The sequence below is a fragment of the Tauraco erythrolophus genome, chromosome 2, assembly GCF_009769465.1.
Source record: "Tauraco erythrolophus isolate bTauEry1 chromosome 2, bTauEry1.pri, whole genome shotgun sequence".
NCBI classification, from domain to species: domain Eukaryota; kingdom Metazoa; phylum Chordata; class Aves; order Musophagiformes; family Musophagidae; genus Tauraco; species Tauraco erythrolophus.
The window spans coordinates 79539864-79564306 of NC_141466.1; the positions used below are offsets into that span (position 1 = coordinate 79539864).

Consider the following 24443-nt stretch of genomic DNA (forward strand, 5'->3'; position numbering starts at 1 on the left):
AGGAACACCACTCATCACTGGCCTCCACGTGGACATTGAACCATTGACCACAACTCTTTGAGAGCGACCATCCAGCCAATTCCTTATCCACCCAGTGGTCCATCCATCAAAACCACGTCTTTCCAGTTTAGAGATAAGGATGTCGTGTGGGGCAGTATCAAATGCTTTGGATAAGTCCAGGTAGACAATGTCAGTTGCTCTTCCCCTATCCATCAATGCCGTAACCTCATCATAGAAGACCACCAAATTAGTCAGGCAGGATTTGCCCTTAGTGAAGCCATGTTGACTGTCACCAATCACCTCCTTGTTTTCTATGTGCCTTAGCATAGTCGCCAGGAGGATCTGCTCCATGATCTTGCCGGGCACAGAGGTGAGACTGACTGGCCTGTAGTTCCCTGGGTCTTCTTTTTTCCCCTTTTTAAAGATGGGGGCTATGTTTCCCTTTTTCCAGTCATTGGGAACTTCACTAGATTGCCACGACTTCTGAAATATGATGGATAGTGGCTTCGCAACTTCATCTGCCAGTTCCTTCAGGACCCGCGGATGCATCTCATCAACGCGTAATGTGGATGGTTAAGTCCATGATACAGGGCTATCTGAACTGTTGGTAAACTGGGTTTAAACAAACAATTTACTTTTCAGCACAGTACCATGTAAAGTTATTTTTCTAGGAACAAACTAGTACCCACAATTGCAGAACAGGATTTCTGCCTGAGAAGCAGTGTGATGGATTGTGAGCTGAATCTGATCTGTGTCTATCCATGTTCAAAAGCACTAAGGCAATTCTTAGATGAATAAATAGAAACCTCTATAAGGGAAATTACAATCCTTATTGAGCAGTCACTGCTTTAACTGGAGCCCACAAGCTTTAACTGGAGCCCACAAACACCTACACTGAGAATGTCCATTTCAAACCAAAAGGTTCCTTCATTCTGACTGAAACATATATAGCTGACAGTCTTACTGACAGACAGACTTCCTTTTGCTGGAGCAACAATTTTTTTGGTCCTATTTCAGGGGTATAGGGGCTCTTTCTAAGTTGCATTCATAGGCTCATGTCATTTTTATAATGATTATCACTTATTGTCTTATGATAGGACAAAGAGAATTGGAAACACAAAGGATCTAGACACTGAGGAATGGGAGATAAGCAATATAGGGAGCATAACAGTGCTGGTAGAGTGGTGGAAAGAAGAGGCTGGGAATTTTTTGTCTTTCACTGCTGAGAGGAATAATAGGATCTAATGTCTGCAAGTGATTTTTAACCAAAGAGTGGATGTTTTTCTAAGCAATATACTGCAGTTTAAAGAAGAATTAATCCAAGAAAGTCATGTAATGTGTATTCTAAAGGAGATCAGAAGAGATTATCACAATAATCCATTCTGCTTTTATAATCTGGCCTTAAATATATAAGCATTTTAAAAATAAATCAAGATTGGACACAAATCAGTAACATGCCTCTACTATTCTTTGACTGTTGCTTGAAGTTGAAGAAAATATATATTGATCATTGATACCGAAAATGTAAGTAATCTGAATAAAACAGTGTTATAATGACTTATTTTTATTTCTATCTAGTATACATGATAACAGAAAAGACACATTTTAGTTCTTTTTAAAAATCACTAAATAAATATAAGAAATAATTAGATAGTCATGTGAATGAGGACTTTGCCTGAAATGGGGGAGAGCCTGTTTACTGCTGTAGTTGAAAGCTGAAAAGCTGTGGCAGATAGCAGATGCACCAATTAATAACCTGTCAAGGCTGATAGATAGAATGAAAAAAGAATCTCACATGTATCTCCTGTGTTTTTTTCCCTGATATTTCAGGTCATTGGAGGTCATGAGATACACTCTGCCTCTCTGGAAAGAGACAAAACTGTCTCATTAGCGTCTATCTTTCATGACATTAAGATGCCACCTTTGAGACGTTAACTCACCTGTTCTTCTCCCAGAATCCTGAAGTGATGAAGCTCTTTAATCAAGGAGTCCGGACAGCCAGCTGTTGGAAAGAAACAAAAATAGGCATTTTAGAGCTTCCTGTCACTGTAGTTTCAGCATAAGATACATAGATGCAGAGAGGATAGAATATACAGATTACCTTAGATAAAGAAGATTAGAAAGATTAGCCATGGTTCTGCAGGCACTGGAATACTGAAAATCATCTATCAAATAATCTCTCCACATTTCCAAGCATGCTATCAAGAACGCTTAGAAAGGTTATGTTCCGAATATTTTAGCCTTTTTCCCAAAGGACTACAAACAAAAGCAAGATGAAAAGGGCAATACTGTCCGCCAGATACCGCCAGCCCTACTGTAAGCCAAAAAGGCTGTTAAAAGAGGATCTCACATCAAAACCTTGGAGCTCCCCAAAGCTGAAATCTGATTCACACACCGGGTTTGGTGTACTCATTTCTAAGCGTAATACAGGCTTTCCCCGATTCTCTGAATGACGTCATAGGCTCTGCAGGCCCCACAGATCCCTTTAATTTTGGCTGTCACAAATATAATCAATTTCACGAATATGCAGTTGTCACTCACAGGTGTAATACACAAATCAACTATGCAGGCAGGGGAGTGATTTGCCAGAACTTTGCAATCAGATTAATGTTCAGTCACTACAGACTTTCACATCTGTACCAGCCAGTAAGAACGAATATGTCTTGCTAGATGCCATGCACTTTCCCGGCCCGTTCAGACTGTGATTACCTTCCTGGTGAAGAAATCCAAGAATGCTACTCACTTTTGTACACTACTAGACTCATTTCTGGCAAGGGATAAAAGTGCAGACTGTGAAAGCAATCTGGGCTTTATTCTTCTTACCATAAATTGAAGCATCTGCTTGTGAAGAGAGAAAGTTCCTTAAAAGGACTTAAGAGCATAGTTCTCCCCAGAACATGGGAGAAACTATGATTTTTATCAATCTGTTTTTCTGTCGATGCAACTACAAATAGTTACCTCTCATCTTTAATGACTGCCATTAAAAGGATGCATATGAATTTGGAGACAGTTGTCAGGAAGCCTCCATCAGCACTGTGGCTTCACTCAAAGCCAGTGAAGTATGACCTACACTCAACTCCTGTCGGTATAGCTGTGGTAGGGATACGAAGGGAAAAGCCTTTATACTTGCAAGCAACATAACTGAAGAAGGCAAAAACCCTACTATAGACACAGTTATACTACTACAAGGGAATTGATTTAAATAATATTCAAATAAGCTTCTTGCTCCATTTAGAGAAGGTACAAATGGAGAATGTACCATCAACACAACTTCATCAGCAAACCCTTTTAAAGGTAAAGGTTTAAAGTGGCCAAGGTTTAAGTATGTGGCAGAAATTATTTATTAATAGCTTGTCTCTTACTAAACATTACTGTTTCCTCCCATTTAATAAAGCCTATGATATCCTTTAGGCTTTTTTCCACCCACCTATTCCGTCCCCTCAAACACAAGGATATTCACATATTTGAATATGTGAGTTTTAGTTCTGAGCAAGTCTGTCTCAATGGGTTTTTATTCTCCTCATCTTCTAGGACCACAACCACCGTATCACCCTCAATTCTCTCCTCGTTTCCCCCATGCTTAGGCTCTCACTGTTTATTCTATTTCTTGTTCTCAATGGACTTAAAGTCATCCTTAGTACTTCAATCATAGAATCACTGCTATGCAGCATTTTTCTGTCCATTTACATCTTTCAGCTCATCCAAACTCTGAATGTATGAACTGCTCTAGATGTCTTACTGACTTCTTGACCTGAGGCCTGACTTGTAGCCCAGAGCTGTTGACTTCTCTGTGTTTCAGATCAGAACTCACTGCATAAAACACGGTTCCTCTCTCTCACCCTCAAGACCTTATGTAATTATTAATTTTTTCCTGCATGTAATTTTCCCTGAAAATATCTGCATTGATTGTACACTGCTATAGGAATTTCTAAGCGTAGAGGATAATTATGATTTCATGTAATACTGTGTGTTAATCTTTGACAGATGTTAGCTTTGTAACACCAACTAAACCGCTTTCTGCTTGTTTCTGCTTTTTGCAGTCTTTACAGCTTCTTCTTCAACCAATCATTTCTTTCTTTCCTCTTATCCTTTCCAATTTATTATTCAGTAAATCCCTTAAGATGGGAAAGTTTTCTTTCTCTTGCCTGGCTAGAACTTTTTCTCTTTCCATTCTCCTTGAAATCATATTTCCGGAATGCCTATTTCTCCCAGAAATCCATCCCTTTCTGCCTTCATGCATAATTTATATAATTTCCCTTATGTGAACTGCTTACATGCATCCTCTCTTTCTTCCATACTAGAGACTATAAACACTTTGGAACTAAGAATCTTTGTTTGTAAAAAAATATGTAGAAGTATAATAGACATATATATAAAAACATATATATGTTAATATTTTAAGTTGCTGCATCTTCTTCCCAATAGAATATTTTGCATAGTCTATTTTTCAGAGAATTGCCCAATCTAGTTTTCAATGTTTTCATAGTCCAGACTTTCACTGGATCTTAAAAGCTGATTATACAAGAGATCCTGAAGTTACTAGCAAAGAAGGAGGAGAGTGAGCTTAAAAATCATGTCACTGTTGGCAAGATGCTTTCCAGCAACGAGTTCAGAAATGTCAAATGCATGTAATATTGAATTATACTGACACACATTAATGGTCTGCTGTCTGTAAGAACTCCTTACAGATCTTCACCATTGCAGAAGGAATAATTTGAGAAAACAATGGCATTAAAGAAGAAACATGGGAAAAAAAAGAAAGTAGAAAGATCAAAACATCTTCTTTTGGTTTTTGGTATTTCTGGATGTATTTCTGATATTTCTTATTTCTACTTTAATGTCTTTTGTTCTGTAAGCAGACTTTTGTAAAACATGCTCCAACGCTGTGACCCTTTTTAACCCAATATCTGGGAGTTTTGAAAAATTCTTGGATGACGTTAAACTCCTGCAATGAAACAAAGGCTACAGACAAATAACTGTTCCATAAATAAAAAGAAAAGAGATCCAAAAATATTTATTCTGCTGAAGAGCATTAAGAACTATTTGTCATCTCAGCCACAAAACCAGCCATATATGCATCAACATATTAATGTAAATGCAAACACACATAGTGATTATTACAATTATTACAAGTTAAACACAGCACATGATAGGTTCACTGGCAAACTGTGCACACCAAAGCTTAAAAGAAAAATGTATTTTCTATGTCTCTGATGTGCAACTAGAGCTTGTCACATGAAATAAATAATCTGCACTTTACAGATTTCTGCTATTTTGTGTAGAATGCTTTGAGGATTAGTTTTTATGCCCCCTGTAGTACAGAAACCCTTATAATTAATAGTCTCAACAATTACTAAAACTTTCCATTTCCCTCTTCCTAATAATTACTTGAAAAAGCAGAGACATACATGAAATTTCCACAGACATAAACCAAACCACAGGAATATTTAAATAAATCAATCAAAACCAATTACACATAAAAGTGTTAAAAGGAAATGATGCAAAATTATGGACAACTGCCTTTAATCAGAAGCCAAAACTCAGGATTGAGTACATCTGCAGACTGATAAAATGACAGGTAAAGTGTTTATTAGTTCCCTCTTTCAACTGACATTCAGACCCATGTATTTCACATGTTCTTGGGTACAATGGCTGTTCTAGTTTTTTGCCTATTGTGGAAGCAGAGCAAGAAGTAAGAAATAAAAAATTAGTGTAAATCTTTAGTATTTTTATACCACTTTTTCCTCTGACACAGCTCCATTGACCTCAAAGCAATAAGACCCATAAAACTAATGTGATGGTTTAGGAATGAGCCTGATTTTAAGTAGGAAACTAAGTTATGAAGGGATGATAACCAGTTCAAAGCATCAGCAGCTTTATAAACTCACCACAAGTAATTTCTTTGCTTCTATTTAAGTATTTATTACTTAAATTAAATTTAAGCATATTACTTGCTTCTAAATGCTTCATCATACCCCAGATTACTTGTCTGAATAATTTTGTGGTTGCTTGGTTCTCGTATTGTTTTATTATTTAACTCCAAATGCTGCACTTATGAATGAAAGGTATGCTCAAACTTACAGAAATTTGCAACTGTAAATTTACAATTTCACATTGTGTTATTCTTTTCATAAAGATATTAAGATATTTTTAATCTGTTCATACAAGGATATATATCTTCAAGAGAAGAGTAAAGAAGCAAAATTTAGGAAAGACAGTTTAATGTCTCCTAACATCATAAATCCCCTGATTCGAGCTAGTCTGAACACACGTTTTCAGCTACACTTGTAATTAAACTATGATTCTAACTACTACCAATTTAATTACCCAAGCCTTGCCATATTTTTTCTCAGAAATAGCTTCTGCTTTTGTTTTTGCTTAAAATTATCACTTTGTATGACTTATGTCCTCCAGTGAGAAGGCAAAGGAAAAATTAAATCAACCCTTGAATGTTGCATAAACTGGCAAAATGAAAGCAAAAAATGATTGTTGTTACAAATACAAGAGACTGAGAACCAAAGCAAATGCCAGGGTCCTGATGGCACCACCAGCCCTGACCGTCCCTGTCTGACCCCGTGGGGCTTCTCCACGGCCCAGGACTCCACGTCAGCCACCGAGGCCATCAGCCTCTGCCCCACAGATGCCACAGCGAGGCCAGTCTCCAGCTCCCCACAGCCCTGTGCTGCCCGGCCACGGGCCCTCCGAGCCTATCCATGGTCCCACATCCCAGCCTGGCCTCAGCCCATCCCCATCCCCGGGAAGGTGCCCAGTGCCCGGGGCTGGGGCTGCCCTGGTGCCCCTGGCTGCCTGCTCCTGGCTGGGGGTGGGACGGGCCATGGCTGCCATGTCCTGCCCGGACAGACCCCCTGGGCAGTCCTCAATGCCCCCAGGAAGCCACTGGCCCTCAGGCACCCAAACAGCAAGAGATTCTGGACTATATATGGTCTCAAGAAAACAAACAGGCTAACAGGCTTTGGGATCTGCTCGTCCCCTAAACTGGGAGGTGCTGCTAACCGTGTCTCTGCACCGCTGTCTGCAGCATCAGTGAGCGTTATGGTGCAGCTCCGTCTCCTTGTCATACGTGCAGGAGATGAATGTTGCTGCCCAAACTGCACCAAACTGATATTGATCACAAATATATAATTTTTTTCACCTCCAAGACTGAATTTTCTCCTCAGAGAACCATAGAAAATCATACAATGTCTTCAAAAACTGTAGTTACAATCACATATACCTCTACCATAGGATTGTGTTCTACATCTTATCTTCTACCATACATTTGTAGCATTATTTCCTGCTTTGCATTTTAGATTTCATCTTTTTCTAAATGATACAGTTGGGTGAGATTCAATTAACTGAATTTAAGCATCTAAATATTGGCTACATAAGTCTAATATATTCATTATTAGACTTATACAGTCAACAGAAGGCAATACACACCTTCACAGAGTAATTCATGTTGTCTGAGACAGGCCCAAAAAAGGAATCCATTTATCTCCATTAATTGAGGAGTCTAAGGTGACTAGGTAAGATTTACACAACTAACTTTTAGACTTTTAAGGTTAGATGAGCTTAGTTTCACCCAACAGCTGCAATGCCAATCAGTTCTGCATGTGCTTAACTTTGAGCATGTAAATTTTCCCATCGTATTTAGCCCTGTGCAAACTGAGCACTTACATTATGAATAAAACCTGACTTTCGTTTCTCTCACTTAAAATTTATGACTGCATCAACACTTGTTAATTCTGGAAAGTACATACCCCTTTCTGAGCTCTGAACGTAACCATGTAAGAATATCTATCAATGTCCTTCAAAGGATATCTTTCCACAGTGCTAATTGCTAAACTGAGCTTAGAACTGACAAATGTTTCTAATACATGAGAAAAACCGCTTCATGCTTAGAAAATTAATGGACACGCGTCTTTCTTTTTCTGACTGCTCCACGTAGAATCGTATTTGACTGGAGTACAGATAGGAAAAATGTTCCATATTCAAAAAAATAATTCTAAAATTTTGGAAGTGCAGCTCTCTAATGGCAGTACTTGCAATATAACAATGATTATATATATATATATAGGAAAGGTACACTGGCCTGCCATACGTGCACAGCAAGGGAAGGTGGCAAGGGAAGGCAGCAGTGCTTTTTATAGCAGTTATCCATCCATAGGACAGTCAACCTATAACTACAGTGGGACATAGAGTCTGGGACTCTGTATGCAAGATACAAGTACACAGCATAGCACAACCCAGTTCAGACAACTCTCTTGAGCTAGCAGGAATGACAGAAAGAGCACAGCCCTGCATTGTGTGTGATAACAATGGGAATGGTAACACGGTAGCAAGAAGAGGGAGTCAGGCTAGACTTTCACACAAAACTTAACAGGTTTGAAATTCTGTAATTAGTGTGCATTTGTTTGTTATGTCATTTTCTCAATCTCTTCCAAGCTGTTCAACTAATTGGAATATTCGTGCAAAAAATACACCTTTCTGCCGTCTGGGTCTCTTCCAGTTAAAAGCAATCCTGTGCTGGTGACAGTGCGGTCACTCTTACGGGAACTGACAATGATTTCAAAGTATGAAGTGACTCCACTGTGCTTGTGTTAATTAAATGTTTTGATGTTTCGGGTGACCTTTTCTTATTTTTGATGTTATATGAACATGAACAAAGACAAAACTAAGGAGAGCGTCTGGAATGCATAAATATTTTATCGAAAAGAGAAAAAGATATTATGAAGAATATAAAGTATGCAATTTACAGAATATACACACATAATTTACCTGTCTTTGGAATACTGCTTGTGCTTGTGCATTGTGAAAGATGTAGAAGTGTTTTCTCATAGATCCTACAGAAGGGTACCATTATAAACATTTTCACAATTTTTTTTTACAACCCTCATGAGCAATACTTTTGTAAATAGTAAATTATTGATGATTTTTTCTCTGCTGTTACTTAGACAATTTTCTAATGTAACCAAACTTAAAGCTTCATTAATTTGCAGACCTACACTGTGCTTACAGGTATCTTTGTTTAAGAAAGATCTAATTTTTAAAGAAAGAAAGGTGATAAAACTGTTCTGTGAATAATTTGTCATCTCAAATCCCAAGCCTTACATCTGCAGGTCTTAAAATGCAACGGATTCACATGGGCACATAACTTTATCTGGCAGATCAATTATTGCTAACCACTGTTAATCATAAAATCACATATCAGAGTCAAAATCCCCTCATGAAATCAGCTTGTAATCATTAGGTTTACCTACTGATTTATTATTAAGAAAAGGTCTTATATATTTACCTTCTGAATTCTCAATGTTGATCGTGCATTCGAGCCACATTTGCAAACTGAAATTCTCTGACCCATAAACTCATACTTCTGCTTCCAATACCTATTCTGATGATCTACTGCGATTGGGGTAGGTTCAGTCACGGAACGTTTTTCCCCGAGAAAGAAAACCAAATGACTTTTTCTTCAGCAGATGCACAGTGGTAATTCCCTTGCCTAAATATATGCCTATTTATAGGTATCAGAACACTTCTCAACAAGTATAATATGTCTTAGCTATAGATCTATTTCAAATTGCTACAAGCAGCATTCAGCCTGCAGTCAGCAGTATAATACAAATTGGGAGACAACCCTTTAGGATCCAAATATCTTGTACTGGCCACCTTACAATTGGTGTAAGAAATAACATATCCAGTAAAAACAAAAAAGTAAAAAATTACATGTGGTTCTTTACTTGTACTCATGTCATTTTGATAAGATCAGTTTGCAGATGATATTTTTCTTTTCAGTAATCTAGATAAGTAGGTAGCAAGGCAAAAAAAGTATGCCTGAAAAGAGACATATTAGAGTGTTTCAATAATATAGATTCCTTTGGAAAAAAAAATATAAAAGGAGATATTTTCAAAAGCAAAAAGTATTGAATTCTGTCCTTTCAAAGTCAGCAGGCATGTATTTAGACTGCAAAGCTCAGCTCTGCAGTTGGGCAATGCTAAACCAGAAAGCTTGACAAGCAATACTTGCATGTGGTTTAGATACCCAGAGGTCACCATGGTGAAGGTCTTTCCTGTAAGTCTTTAAGAGCCTCTCTAAAACTACAAATGGTGAGGCAGTTATTCAGCTCAAGCAAACTAGCATAGACACAATTAAGTCAATGATGCTTACACATGTTCATACTAGCAAAAAAAAAAAAGGCTATTTACACAAAATGTAATACTTTATTAAAAAGACAGTATGCCAGTAAAGGATATATTTAAGTGCCCCTTTTTGAAAGCTTAATCTGCAATAAGAAGTCTATTTGCCTTTTTAGAAAAAAATAATCAGAATTTAAATAATATTTTCTCCTGATTAATACCCCTGTCAAACAGTATTATGTTCATTCTCTTTTTTTTTGATTGAACTCAGACAGTCAGAAGACCTATACATTTTCTTGCTATCAAAAAGGCTGCTGAAGCTAATACTCAAGGAAATTTCATGAAAGGTTGATTGTCAGGACACAATACTTGTCCTGTTCTCACCAGTTACCAGAGACGTTAGTTGCCCAACTGAATGGGTTACATTTTTGTTTGTATGCTTTTCATTTCAAAATCATTCACAGACACAAAAGGTATTTTTGCTCTCGTGAAGTACTTGAGTAAAAATTCTGCAAAGAGACTGCAATAGAGTTGGGAAAGGATCATGTGAAGTTTGATTACTGGCAGCAAATAGAGCATCTCAGATTAGAGAAAATTCTGCTGGCCTGGCTTTCTCACATTGCACACAACTCTGGCCTTCACTGTGCTGTTACTCACTGTTTTTTTTTAATGGTGCTTTAAAGCCAAATGACTAGAAGTAATGAACCACAGTAGCCATTTTCTACTAGGGTATTTCTTTTAATCTTTACAACAGAAAACATCAGCAGGAATATTGACCTGCCATTTCAGTTTAGAACCTGCTTCCTTGCTTGCTTTTTGCATATTTAAAGCAATATTTAAAATAGACTTGAACAAGTACTGTTTACTCACATCAGCATTCAAACACTGAATTGTACTGAGCTGCACAATGTCAGCATGCCACTGCTTGTTATTTTTGGCAGTTTTCTGTATGTGCTGCACCGTTATGTGACAAACTGTTGAAAGAGTCTGTTAGAGGGGGGAAATTTTCTAAAAAAATTCAATATTGCCCAAGAGACTAAGACTTCAGGGTGACCATGCAATAGTGCAAACATATTTGACCAATAGCCTGCACCATCTGGTTGCCTGATATTCTGGTTTCAATTACAGGAATAAATTCACCCATGCAATTCTCAGTAAAGTCAGTGAATATCAAACTCATGCAACAAAACAAAGTCTGTGCTGTCTATCTATAATGAGAAACTGAAATACAACCTTAAGTGCTCAAATACAGCACCTCCAGAAACAGAAATCAAAAAGAGACTCCCTTTTTTTCATGCAAGTACTGACTTTTGTCAAATTGAAGTAAATTTTACAGAAACAACATGATTTTTTTTTTCTAAAAAAAATGTTTCTTAATTAACAGAAGTTACTCCTGCAGTTCTTTCATAACATCAAAGAGTCAGAAAATCAGTAAGTCTAAGGCTCCTAACATAACCAGGTGATTTTATTTTTCTTTTTTAGGTAAGATACAACAGAGTTGCTCTAAACTTCTTTTGGAAGACTCAATACCTTTTGCCATTCAAACCTTAGCAGTGAAAATCTCATTGCAGGGATCTGGGCTGAAAGGAGTTCTTCACTCTCAGTATATTAGGTTTTTAGCTCAATCAGCTCAATTCATGAAAGGTTTTCTCATCTTTTATTCAAAAAGTAGTTGAAATCTCTAAAGCAAACTCCGTTCTCTCGAATTCCCACCTTCATGCTGGCACTGGCCTTTGATGATGATCACTACCTTTGAGAAGGCAAGTAAGAGGTCAGGAGCTTTCAGCATGTGGTAGAGACTTTATAAGAGAGGAGATTGTCTTCTCAGGGAAAATCCAACTATCCTCGAATAAAAGTCAACACGAGGCAAAAATAACTATAGAAGAATTTCATTTGCCAGTTACTGAAGGGCAAGTCTTTAAAAGATTGTAATTTCTGAATGCCAGAATTAAGCAAGTGCAATGTAGAAAACACTGAAAGGTTTCTAAGCTGAAATTGAACCATAGTTCACACAGCTGTTTTCCAGCTGATGGCTTGATAATAGAAGTATATTGTAAAGCCCAAGAGCTGAGAATCAGATTTGAAGAGTAAATATTTCTTCTTTTTCCTCTTAAAAGTTGAACTAAGGAGACTGTCCTCCTATAATTTTGGGAATGACAGATAGAAATAACAGTTTCAGCAATTCATGTTGCAATAAATTTCCAACTCACTCATATTTTATCAAGTGAGGTTATTACACAGACTATGTAATGTTGAATAAGCCATTGCACCATCAAGAAAGATGTGGCCAGGTGCCTGAGAACAAACACGTCTTTCCATCTCTTTAATGACAAAACTAGTGTTCAAGGATATTAAAATGCAATTTTTTAAAGGCTATTTTCAGTCCACAGTACAGGAAAATCAATATGCCAAGCTCACAGAAAATCTGTCAGAAAAACCAAGACGCACACATGTAGGTCTCGCTCTCTTACTCACACATGCATAAGCATGCACAAAATTACTCTTGGAGAAAGGAGAATGGCAAACAATATTCAATGACCCAGAAACAGCAGTGCTTTTCTTTCTACTTTTGCATTTCTTTTTTCCCAGGATATGACGTCATTCTGTATAAACAGTATATAAAAAATGCTATTCCTTTAATCTATGCAGCATTTATAAGACTTCAACATGAGCCTTTCACTGAGAGCTTAGACAAATATTTAAATTGCTACATAAATGACTCAGACTACAAGGCGAGCCCAGGCTACTCTAAAAATAAATGTTCATGGACAATAAACCCATCCAACCAAAAGAGAATTTTAAAAAGCCATGGAATATATTATGTCTCACAGAATAGTACAGATATATCTGGATGAATGGCTATGATTTTCTCTTTTTCACAGAGATTTTATGACAGAAAACCATTTCCAGAACACTAAAGAATGAAGCAATAGTCTACAGGTGACCTGCACTCTCATAACAGAGTTGAAATCTTAATTGTTACCTAATTCTAATATTTTTCTTCCTCCTGCACAGCAGCAATACATGTATGCATATTTTATTACTCTCTGTGTGAGAACATGGCAAAGTTCCACTTGTGAAATGAGGACAGTTTTGCATTTCACCTTAATCAGATCAAATTAGGGCAGGTGGTAACCCTGCAGGCAACATAATTATGAAAAATGCCTGTGTTCTATACAAACTGTCCTTCCAGTCTTGAGGTCTAATAGGACATCATAGAACAATCTTTTTACATTTTACTGGCGGTTCAGAGCACAGAAGTCCACAGAGGGGGGACTACATACCGCTCTCATTTTTTGTCTGTGCAAATCCAGACAAATAATACACGTTTTTCAGTATTTACTCTAATATAAGATGCAGAGTGTTCCTGGGAGTGCAAAAGCTGGTGTGGGATGAAAACTAAAGTTAAATACAGAAGAAAAAGAATTTAAGCCACTCTGTAGTCAGGTCTCATTCTAATAACATTGTGCGAGACAGGCTGATCCTGCATTACAAACAGTGATTCGTGTTTCTACTATAAAAAAAACTGACAGGCAGGCATAAATACAAGAGTTCATGCTGTCTGTTCATCTAACTGAAAAGAATTGGAACGACCTGAGAGGTTCCCCAAAGATAGAGAATTGAGGATTTTTCTGATTTTATATTGATATACTGGCCCTATTCTTGAACAGACCACTCGCGATAAATAGCTGGCGAAACACATTTGAAATAAGCTGAAAATCTAATGCTAAATTCTACTCTACATTAAAGGGATAATACAGCCAGGTTCATTTAGAATATTACTCCTCTGAAGACACCCCAAGCACTACAATAACAAATGTTATATCAAAGATGCACTCGGCAACAAATGCAATATGAGTCTCTGCGAGGCAATTTTTCAGTATGTCAGAATTATAATATCACTCCATGGAAACAAATTAAGCAGCACAAGCTCGGCTGTTGGGATCATTTTATTAGCAATGCAGTGTTTTCTCATAAAGAATGCTTTGCTTTGGATCTGTCAATGAACGTCAAAGATGGCCTATCCGTTTTTATGGTGCACGACTTATTATTTGCCTATAAAATAAACAAAACACTTTAACATCCAGCTCTCTGTCTCTCTATTATTCAGAAATAATGTTGAGAATATCAAACAATTCCTAATCGTTTTTACTGTACAGCTGAAGTTCAGTCCAGTGTGTTTTTATTTAATCAAGAGGGATAAACACCTTAATCAGGAGTGATAAAACTGGTACGCTAGTACTAGTGAAGGAATACTGAAAAATTTCTGCCTGGTGGAGGAATATATCTTTTTAAATACTCACAGATTTCTGCAAAATATTGAAAAATATTCTGCTCTGGTTAGTCATCATGCTGATACACGAATTGACTTAATTTTGTCCCTTGTGCATAAAAGAGAAAACACAGCCCTTGCTAGGTGGATAAGCCCTTTTAATGGGTCAGAGAAGGATGCTGCGCTTGCGTTGTGGTCATAAATTTCCAAGGCTGTTACAATTTAACCCAAGCTCGGTGGCTGCACTGGACTAGGAACGCAGGGGAAATGGATATAGTTTACTATGTACAGGGCAGGAGAGAACCCCCACAGCTCAGCATTATGCCATCAGACTCATCGGCAAGCAATTTCATGAGATTACGTTAGCAATTTAGTACAGAACAGCTGCCGCACCACACTAGAGGATGCTTCTAGTCTTTACTTACACGGCCACAAATACCTTTTGAGTTAATCCACAGCAACAGCATAGATCCTTTACCTTTATCACCTTACACAGAGGTACGCTGTGCCTTGTAATTAGTTAGGTCTTGTCTAATGTTTTTGCTTTAAACTCACAATAATTCCATTATCACAAATCCAATATATCTTCATTAGACACTCTATATATGACACTATTTCTGCTAATATTTGAATTACTTCCCAGATCTACAGCATGCACATTTTTTCCCTCAGCTAGGCTTTTTTCTGTATTCTTTCAACAACGTGGTGTTTCTAAGCTGTGAGCCTGAAGCCAGAATAGACAGGTATAGGAGCAAATCTCCAACCTTACTAACTGCATATATAAAACCCCACAGGGGATACAGTCCAGTCGCAGAGGGTTTGCGGGGGGTGCATGTGTTTTCTTCCCTGCTTGGGTATAGGTATTGCTGTATCAATCACATCCAATCAGGAAAAAAAAGTCTCTTTGAAAATTTATACCTAGTGGGGTCCCCAGAGTCACATAGCTTGGCACTATGAATGCTGAGGCAGACACTAGAAATCAGGACTGGAATGTCTCTGACCTTGATGCTAACACTTAAGCAGGCTGATAAGCCAAGTCAGAACTGGTGTCCCCCCAGGAACCCCCTCTCCCTCCCACACACACAGTCTCGCCTTTGCCCAGAAACAGAGAAACAGAGCTCAGGCATGAGTATCCTATGGTTTTTCTTTCCTTTTGCAAAATGGAAAGTCAAGTTATTGAAACCAACCATAAGGTTCAGCTTTTTTTTTCTCATGTCATTAAAATGCTCACTTGACTTTGCTTCATTTGAGCAGATCGCTGAGTTACAGTTGTAAAAAATAACCACACTAGGTCTCATCATATGTACACTTACCTTTTGACATCATGTTAACTATTTTTTCTGTAGAGTACTTTTGAGCAGTCATTTATATGTTAAGTACTGAACCCCGTATCACTTCTGCATTTCAATATTACGTTGCTTGCTTTGTATTTTCCACTTGTGTCTGTTATGTCATGGATCAGAAATTCATTCCTTCTACTTCTATCTGGCTCCAGAAATACCATCATGCATGAAATTTCAGAGACACTTCTTTTTCCTGACTGAGAATTATTGGATACACAGCCATAAAAGAATACATAAAAGCTAAAAGCCCTCAGAATTATTTGGAGGGGAAACAAAACATCCCTTAAGCATCAAATAGGTTGGAAATTCTTCATACTGCTCTTCTGAATCAATTCCTGCAGGATTTGCTTTCTATTGTAGCTTACTCCTGTCTGCTTCAGGAAAAAGATCGTCAGTTATGATAAATGTTTCTGTATGGCAGGATTTAGACTCAGGCTACAGAAAACTGTATCTAATGAGATTATCTGATTCTTTTCTAAGAATCAATAATTTATTTATAGACAGGGGCCTCAAAGGTTAATTTCTAGTGCTTTACTCACCAAGCTATCTAGCACTCAAATGACTTGTAGGAGACATACAGTCAGAACTGGCTAATCCACATCAGCTTGTTTAAAAAAATTGTCAGATTAACAAATCAATGATACTTACACACTACAAAATTGGTTTCCACTTAAAAGCTGACTGGATTTACACAGTTTACATGCAGCACAAATCCTGTTTTCATGTAATTTAGCAGGGATTCCGGGCAAAGTGATTCTTCCCTCTCTTGTCAATTTACAAGACACAAACTGGCCAGCAGAAATCCTATTGCAGTTTGATGGATGTCTACTGAGGGAAACAGGGGAGGAGGAAAAAAAGAGGAAAGCAGGATTTTTGATGTTTGGCTACAGATTGCTGTCACTGAGCATTTTCCTATCTCTGCTTCCACAGCTAACTATGGCTTTCCATGTAGAGCTTTTCCCTGCTTTACTGGTTATACCAAGAAGTATGCCTTGCCTAACTCATGACACGTTGATGGTACATTCACGCAATGGCCCACTGCAAGGGTTGCATAAGTAGCATCAATGGATGCTGCTTTCATGTTCTTTTCACCCACTTCCCCATTTTAATCCTGCTCACACCTATTGCAGTCATTATAGAAGAGTCAACAGTGTGGCTGCCACCAAGCAGTCTGTGGCATCAAATGCAAAAGTTAACTTTGCTACCACAAACTCTTTGGTATGTGTATGAACATCTCCTTTATCTGTCTCTCATTTCTCCTTTCTCTCTATATATACTTAATGTTCCCCTTTGAAGGTTGTGGAGCATTATCTAGTTTTATTTTTATTTTTATTACTTTTGGAATTTGCAGGAGAGTTGGTTGGGGGAACACAGCACACTTGAGATCATTAGGACTATATCCTCCTTCACTGGGACAATAACAAATCAAGGTAGCAAACATCTGAAAGGTACAATGACATTTTTTTGTGTGCAATGGCAACTGAATTAGAAAGGCTGAGATATAAAAATGATTCAGATGACAGGTGCTTAATCAACTGAATCTCCAACAACTCTAATAATAGTTCCCTAACTTCTTTCTGTGCCTGGAAAATACGATCTGAAGACAAACATAAATATTTGCAATAAAAAAATACACCACAGTGTCAGTTTGCATTTTTTCAGTCTTGTTTCTACAGATCCAACTGAACTGAAGGTTAACGCTAACATTTAAAGACAGACTGTGCGTAATCTAAGAGGACATGCGACATTTTTATGTTTCAGGCTAATGCTTTGTGTCTTTGTTGTTCAGGAGAGTCTCGTGTAGGAAAGCAAGCTAATGTCAATGACTATCTCAATATTAAATAGATAAATAAATAAATAGAGACAAAGGAAAACATGATGGAAGAGGCTGAAATAAGTGGCATGTACACACTACAGTAAACAATTCTGCTGAGCACCATTCTAATTTGTCCCAATCTACCACAACCAATTACTCCTGCCTCAGAGACTCCTTATCTTAGATTTTCCAAGCCAGCTATCCTCTATTTCTTGATAAAAGACACAGCAGTATTTCAGAAAATTGCACATTACATAAAGAAGAAACCAAGTGTTAGAAATAATTGCTTGCATTTTTTTCTCCAGCTGAGCCAATCCTCCATCTGAATAGTTGAAAAGCTAACTACCTTCAAGGTTAGGTCTCAGGAATCCGTCTGTATTGGCCAGAAAATAATAGGCTTGACAATCTTGTAAAACCATTGCTCTTAGCATTACTGTCTGGTAGAAAAAGCTGGGAAAATACACTTTGAGAGGTCAGCAAGAGCAAAAAAGGACTGGGTTGACTTGTGCTCTCCACTATACTGGCTGGATCTAACACACACTTGTGACACAGATGCAACACTGAGCTCCACATGAAAGGTAGGTATCATCCAGCCCTGCTTCTTCCTCCTTCCTCTTCCTCCTCATCTCCCTTCTGGGAAAGAAAAGATATCTTTGGTTTGGGAGAAGCTGGAACTAGCAGCAAGTACCATAGATAAACAAATGTACCGAACCTAACAAAAAATCCATCTCTCGATATCCGGTTTCATGATTTTAGAAAACTGTGTCGTATCTTGATCCAGATGTCTCTTGCCAGAACAGAAAAATAAGCATCTCATCACACACAAACTATTCCATACCTCCAGCTATCATTGCTGCCCTATGTTTAAACAACAGTTAGCACTTTCTTTTTCAGAGGCAATAACCAAGACTACACTTGGTATGTGCAGAGCAGGGTGCGCTCTCGATTTACCACAGAGAAATAACGTTTTGTCGCTCCTACTAATCCCTAAGATCTTAATTGCCCTTTTTACTTTCACTGAGTGCTCAGTATTTTGAGTGAACCAACCAAACAGGATGCCACATAAATGAGGGAGCAGGTGAGAGACCTGTGCCACCCTGCCTGCTTTTGCCCTTACACACTCCAAATGATGCCACCCCTGCTTCTTCAGAAGCCTTACTGGAAAGCACATTCAAAAACACTAGCAGTGTCACGCTGACAGTCAGCTCTGTAAACTGATTCAGTTTGCTACTCCATCCTTGCATCTCAGCAACGCTGCAGCAGCATTGCAGCCAACTCTGGGCCATGGCCATGTACTGCATTAACCCAACTTGCCTTCCTGCTCCGCCTCAGCTTGCCCCAGCACTGGGAGTTCCCTGGTGATCCCAGGGCCGTGGCTGACCCTACGCAGCGTGCCCCATTGGCACGGCACGGCACAGCACTGCCGGTCTCACTGCTGCCCCAGGATCACGCTGCCACTCTGCTTCACCACGTCCTGCCAGCAAATAGTCACTATACAGGGCTGCAGAATGACTTACACAGTCTCTAAGGAGTTAAGGATGTGGGAGCCAAGCTGTGGTGAGAGGCATGAGGGAAGAAAACAAAATGGAGAAAAATGTGATAATCAGGAACTAACACATGAAAACGAACAACTAAAAGCTTTCATCTGAAAGTTGAAACCAAGGAACAAAAGATCAGGATAGCAAACAAATAGGAAGAACAAAGAAAACTACCATCAGCCTCCTCCTTTTCATCTTCTAAAGGACAAATATTTCTCAAAGAGAACTATATTTACTGTGCAATAAGTAGCCTTGTAATTTTTATTATAAAGATCATGCAATAACAAGAAAATTACAAGGATCATTTTATTTTCTGACACATGAAATGGCACAGGATTGGAAATTCAACACAAGACAATAACTGATGTTCAATGGAATTTCTCCTCTGTCCCCAAAGCATTTTATTAAGTAATGTAAGAAAAGTGTAGTGTAATTAACCCTTAACTACACAATATTTGCAAAGGCACTGTATTTTGCTGTATATTTTACACGATATTGTCAGCTTCTTTTCCTTTCATCAAAGCAAAGAGAAATGGAAACAGAAAGCACTTTTGAATACGTGCCTTATAGACTTGAATTTGAAAACTATGAAGAATGATTTCTCTAAACCCTAGCTGTGAAACCCTGGAGTTTCATAAAGACTACATGGTTCCTTGCAACCTAACCTGTGCACGCAGTATGCTGGAGCACTCTCTGTTAGTGTAAAGCCTGCACTGGCCTCATGCAGAAAAATCCTGAGCATGAGACTATTTGTCTGGTGCTCTCAGTTTTCTTGTCTGTGCTAGGAGAAACAAGGACCTCAAACTTAGACAGCATCTGACCCATAATAAATGGAAAATGAAATCTCCATTTGTGGCTTAATATTTTATTTGTCAGTCCCTCTGCAGGTTTGGGTTTTGTTTTTTTTTTTTCTTCATCTCTGGTAGCTGTTAGGACAAGCTCTTTTGTGATTGAAAATCCTGGTTATGTAAGGCATACTGCATCTAGCTGTGCAAAGGTGCTATAACATTTATTTATATTTATATTACAGTTGAGCTGCAACTTCCCTTGTGATAATAACCTCACTGTGCTAAATAGTGGGCGAACATGTCAAATGAAACAGAAGATATGGTCATCTGTAAGTCTACCAGAGGGTGCCACGCGCAAGGGTAATGCAGAATCTTTGGCAGATTCCCCAAGGGAGGGGACAGAAGTAGTACAAGAAAACTGCACATTCTTCTGTGCTATGGATATAATGACGAATACGAAACTGGGATTTTAATTATGTCTCTCAGCACCATAAGAAATGTTTGGCCTAACTTAGTGATCTTACATAGAAAAATATTACACTGCCAAAGATAATTCTCCAGCTACCCTTTACAAACAGAAAACCAAAATTCCCATGTCTTTAACTTACAGAATATAAACCAACAATCTGTAGCAGACTCAAATCTATGTTTGACAATGACAATGCAATGCTGCCATGTAATTAATTACCTTGGGAACCTCCACTGAAGGCAATGACAATTGAAAGTTATAACATTTGGCTCTGAATCCTCTCTTTATGACTTTGTGGGGAAAGAACAGTCATAGCTGCATGACAAAACATCAGTTTTGTATTTTCTGACTTTTCTCTCAAAGTCTTAACAATATTTAAGTATGGCTCACCTCACATTAATGAATGTGTTATTTAAGATTAAAAAACCCAAGATCTGGCTCCCACAAAGTCTTTTATGGACTATAATGACGTACATTTTACTCAAGAGACTGAAATCTTCTCTTTGCAGACATTTCAGCCTTCTGCATAAAAGTAAGCTCAGGCAGGATTTAAAAGAAGAAAAAAAGGAAAACAAAATAATAATTAAAAAAGCTTTTCATGTGCCGAAAAGACATTAACAGTTTTTGGCGTGCTACATACAGCTTGTTTCTCCTCACTTTTCTTTAATTAACCTGGCTTATTTACCTGGCTTGTTGGGAAAGAAGTTATTAGAGCCCACCTGCCACTGGCCTTGAAACTTGGAACAAAAAGCCAGAGGATGCCACTTAAGTAACAGCTCTTGTATCATTCTTCTGTTTTAGCAATACAACTATTTTTGAAACAAACTTTAGGGCCTGGCGTAGCTCTACTTTTAAAGTAAATTTTGCTAATAAACTGCTTCCTTGGCAGGATGCAATCTGTAGTTTATTCAGTCTATAATATTCTCATGTGATAGTTATGATGAGTCTGAGTTCAGTGCTCAGGAACTAACTCCATTTTGAAGGAAGAAGGGCTTAGCTGAGCAGGAGGACAAATCAAAAAACCAGCAGCCTAAATAATCATTTGCAGATAGTGAAAAGAGGTGAGGAAATGGGGATGATTCCACTAGGAAATTTGAAGGTGAGTATAGATGAAGAGGAGACAGGGATTGCAGTGTACAGAACACTGAAAACACTCAGGACTATCAGAGCTATTTTTTCGTGTCAGATTTTCTTTAACCTGCAAGCTCTCAGGGCCAGACCCATTAACATGCTGACCATGATGCCTCAACCCAGGCACTGGACTACATTTGCAGGACTGTGGCCTGTATTTTCCCGACAAATGAGGCCAGGAAAGGGATGGGTTACACTGAGAAAGCTGACAGCTGACAGCATCTCACTGATACAAGGAGAGGTGCAGAACAAGGGGGTTGTGCTGAGAAACATCTATAGTCAGAGAGACCTCACTGAGACAGTAATGTTCATACGGTATGTGAAGGATGTCCAAAGACAGAAGAGCTGAATGCATATCTCCCAGGAGAAAAGGGTCTTTCTGCAGCGAAGAATACGGCTGGTCACTTTGCCTGTAGAGTGTTACACTCCCTAGCAAGGACAGACATGTTGAAGGAACTAGTAACAAAAATTTAACCAAGAATTGGTGACAAGCATGAAGAGTGACAAAAAGAGCCTTCTGCCAAATATGCTAGACACACTAGGTGATGCATTGCTCCTCAAAAGCATGGAGCCACTGAAAAATTACTAAAGCACATACAAATGAGCTCTATCCTTGTCTATATGAACCTGTGTGGACAACAGCTATACTGCAAAATGATCTTGGGAAGATCAAAAGAGGCTGGAGGCTCTGTGAGCAGACATGAGGAGATGGCAGTTCTAGGGATATCCCCATTAGTCTTTTTGGAGAAGTGTTCAAGATCAGATAGAGGTAAGTATAGGTAGTGTTGACAGGAAGATGATTCCTTTTCTCAGAGAATGGTGTTCCATGAACGCAACCTCCCAAACTTCATCTCAGGGTAGTTACAGAAATGGGTGAAGCAAACTCACAACTTCCTGTAGTTTCCTTTAAGAACACAGGGAGAAAAGGTTTGCCTTAGTAAAACCAGAGAAAAATGTCTTCAAGTCCTTGACTTGTAAGAAATAACAACAAACTTAAATAGCTGGATTGACAGCACGCTCAATGCTGACAAGATCCTTGCCCCTAAGAAGAATTCTGGGCCAACCTATCACTCAAGATCCTCTGTGAAATCCAACTGACGGTGATAGCTGCAGGGTCTGTGTTCAGTGTTTTTCATTTCTCCATATTTCACATGCAATTTTTCCAATAGTGACACATATTAACATTTGTGCATCATACAGTGTATAAGAACTCAGAAGGAATTTGAATGAAGAGACATAGCATGGAAGAGGTATTAAGAGGTACAGTCCTTGCCCCTTCCATGCCTAACTTCTAGAATCAAACAGAGGCTAATTCAGCTTATGGCATGATTCGTAGCAGTCTAAGGAGTATTTTAATTTTTGCGAAGTGCAGTATTTTAAAGACGTTTTGGCATTGAGAACACGCTAAACGTGCCTTAAATAGACACTTTCTCTCTACTCATCCCTCTCTAGAGTCTCTAATGGCAGTTCCATAGCTCTGTGCCACCAGTCAGGAAAGGAAATTTCACCTGACTACTTGATGTCACCTCAATTCTGCAGTTTGATGAGGGCTTGGATGTGCTCCATGACAGCATGCAACATTTTAAAAGATAAAAACACTGCTGCTGTAGAAAAAGGTAAATGGAGATTACTAACTACAAATGTGAGCAACATAGTATTTATCCATCTCTTATCTATACAAAGTATACAAGTTTACCGATCAGTGAGAAAACCACTTCTTCAGTCTCTGCAGAAAAGGATGGGCAAACATTTCTTTGCAGGTCTAAATTCCCTTTCATGTGTATCTTATATGACTTTTTAATGGAATCATATTTGTATCACTGTAAGACAACACATTATTAAACTTATCTTCTAAAAAGAAATATCTTTGGAAGGGCGTATCACTGACCTAGAGGTCAATCAGCAATGATAAACCTATAATGGGTTTAAATTACACATGTGGTATGAACGCACATACAGCAAAAAGAAAACTGACGATTCATCCCCCAAAGTAATAAAACCAGCTATCAATATATATATAGCAGGGTGAGTACCCTACGACTTCAACTAAGCAAACCCTAACTCTCACATCAGAAGTCTGATTCTAACCAATAATCCACAGCATATAAGTGTAAAAACATCCAGGGGGCTGTGGTTGCCTCGGAGGAGTTATGGACGGAAATAAATCAGAACTTTGCCTTATGTGAACTGGGATTTGAAATGACCTTCATGCTGCAGACCTGTCAAGCTGTAGCAATGATGAATGCAATCAGACAGCTATTAAACACTGTTCTAATTTAGAAACAGCAAAATCTATTGAGTAATGTCAAATGAAACAAAAAGCAGGACTGGAGTGTGAAAGGACTTTAGTTCCCTTTAGGTAAAATTCAAAGGACTTTGTAACATCAAGGCCTTGCTGAGCTGGGCATGAAGGCCTTGGAAAAGATGAGGCAAGATTATTGACTGAATATGGCAGAATCCTGTCACAAACCTCAGAGGAAGCTTAAGATTTCTACAGGGATGCTGTGTTTTTCCGAAGTTTTGAGCAACACAGTTAAAATAATTTTGAACGTTTGCCTTTCTTTTGTTCCCTTGTCAACAATACCTAGAAGATTAATTCTTAAGCAAGAATCGCGTGAAGGAAAGTATAATTTATTTCAATACTGTTTTATCATCTTAGTCAAGACCATATCTATGAAGAACACTGGAAAACTTTATGTGCATCAATATGTACATAAGCAGAAAGACAAACACAGGACTCAAAACCTCTCCCCTGAACCTAAACTTTTTTCAATATTTATCACATGGCTGAAAATGCTCCCTAAGCCCCTCCAAAGCCATGTGTGGAAAAGTTCAGGATATAGCCAATTGTCAAATATCTAAAACGTTTTAAAAGACTACAAAGCTGTTATTGGAACTGTCTTTTCAGCTAGACACTGGCTCAGAAATACAGTTTCTGTCCTTCACCCTTC

General features: G+C 38.3%; 1 protein-coding gene across 1 annotated transcript in view; it reads right to left on the bottom strand.

Moving 5' to 3' along the window:
• PRKN (parkin RBR E3 ubiquitin protein ligase) overlaps window positions 1-24443 on the bottom strand; it is a 796707-nt gene that overhangs the window by 130623 nt on the left and 641641 nt on the right. Inside the window, exon 8 of the mRNA XM_086626845.1 lies at window positions 1941-2002. Within this exon, the coding sequence (XP_086482971.1) occupies window positions 1941-2002 (62 nt within the window). The remainder of the gene's footprint in view (window positions 1-1940; window positions 2003-24443) is intronic.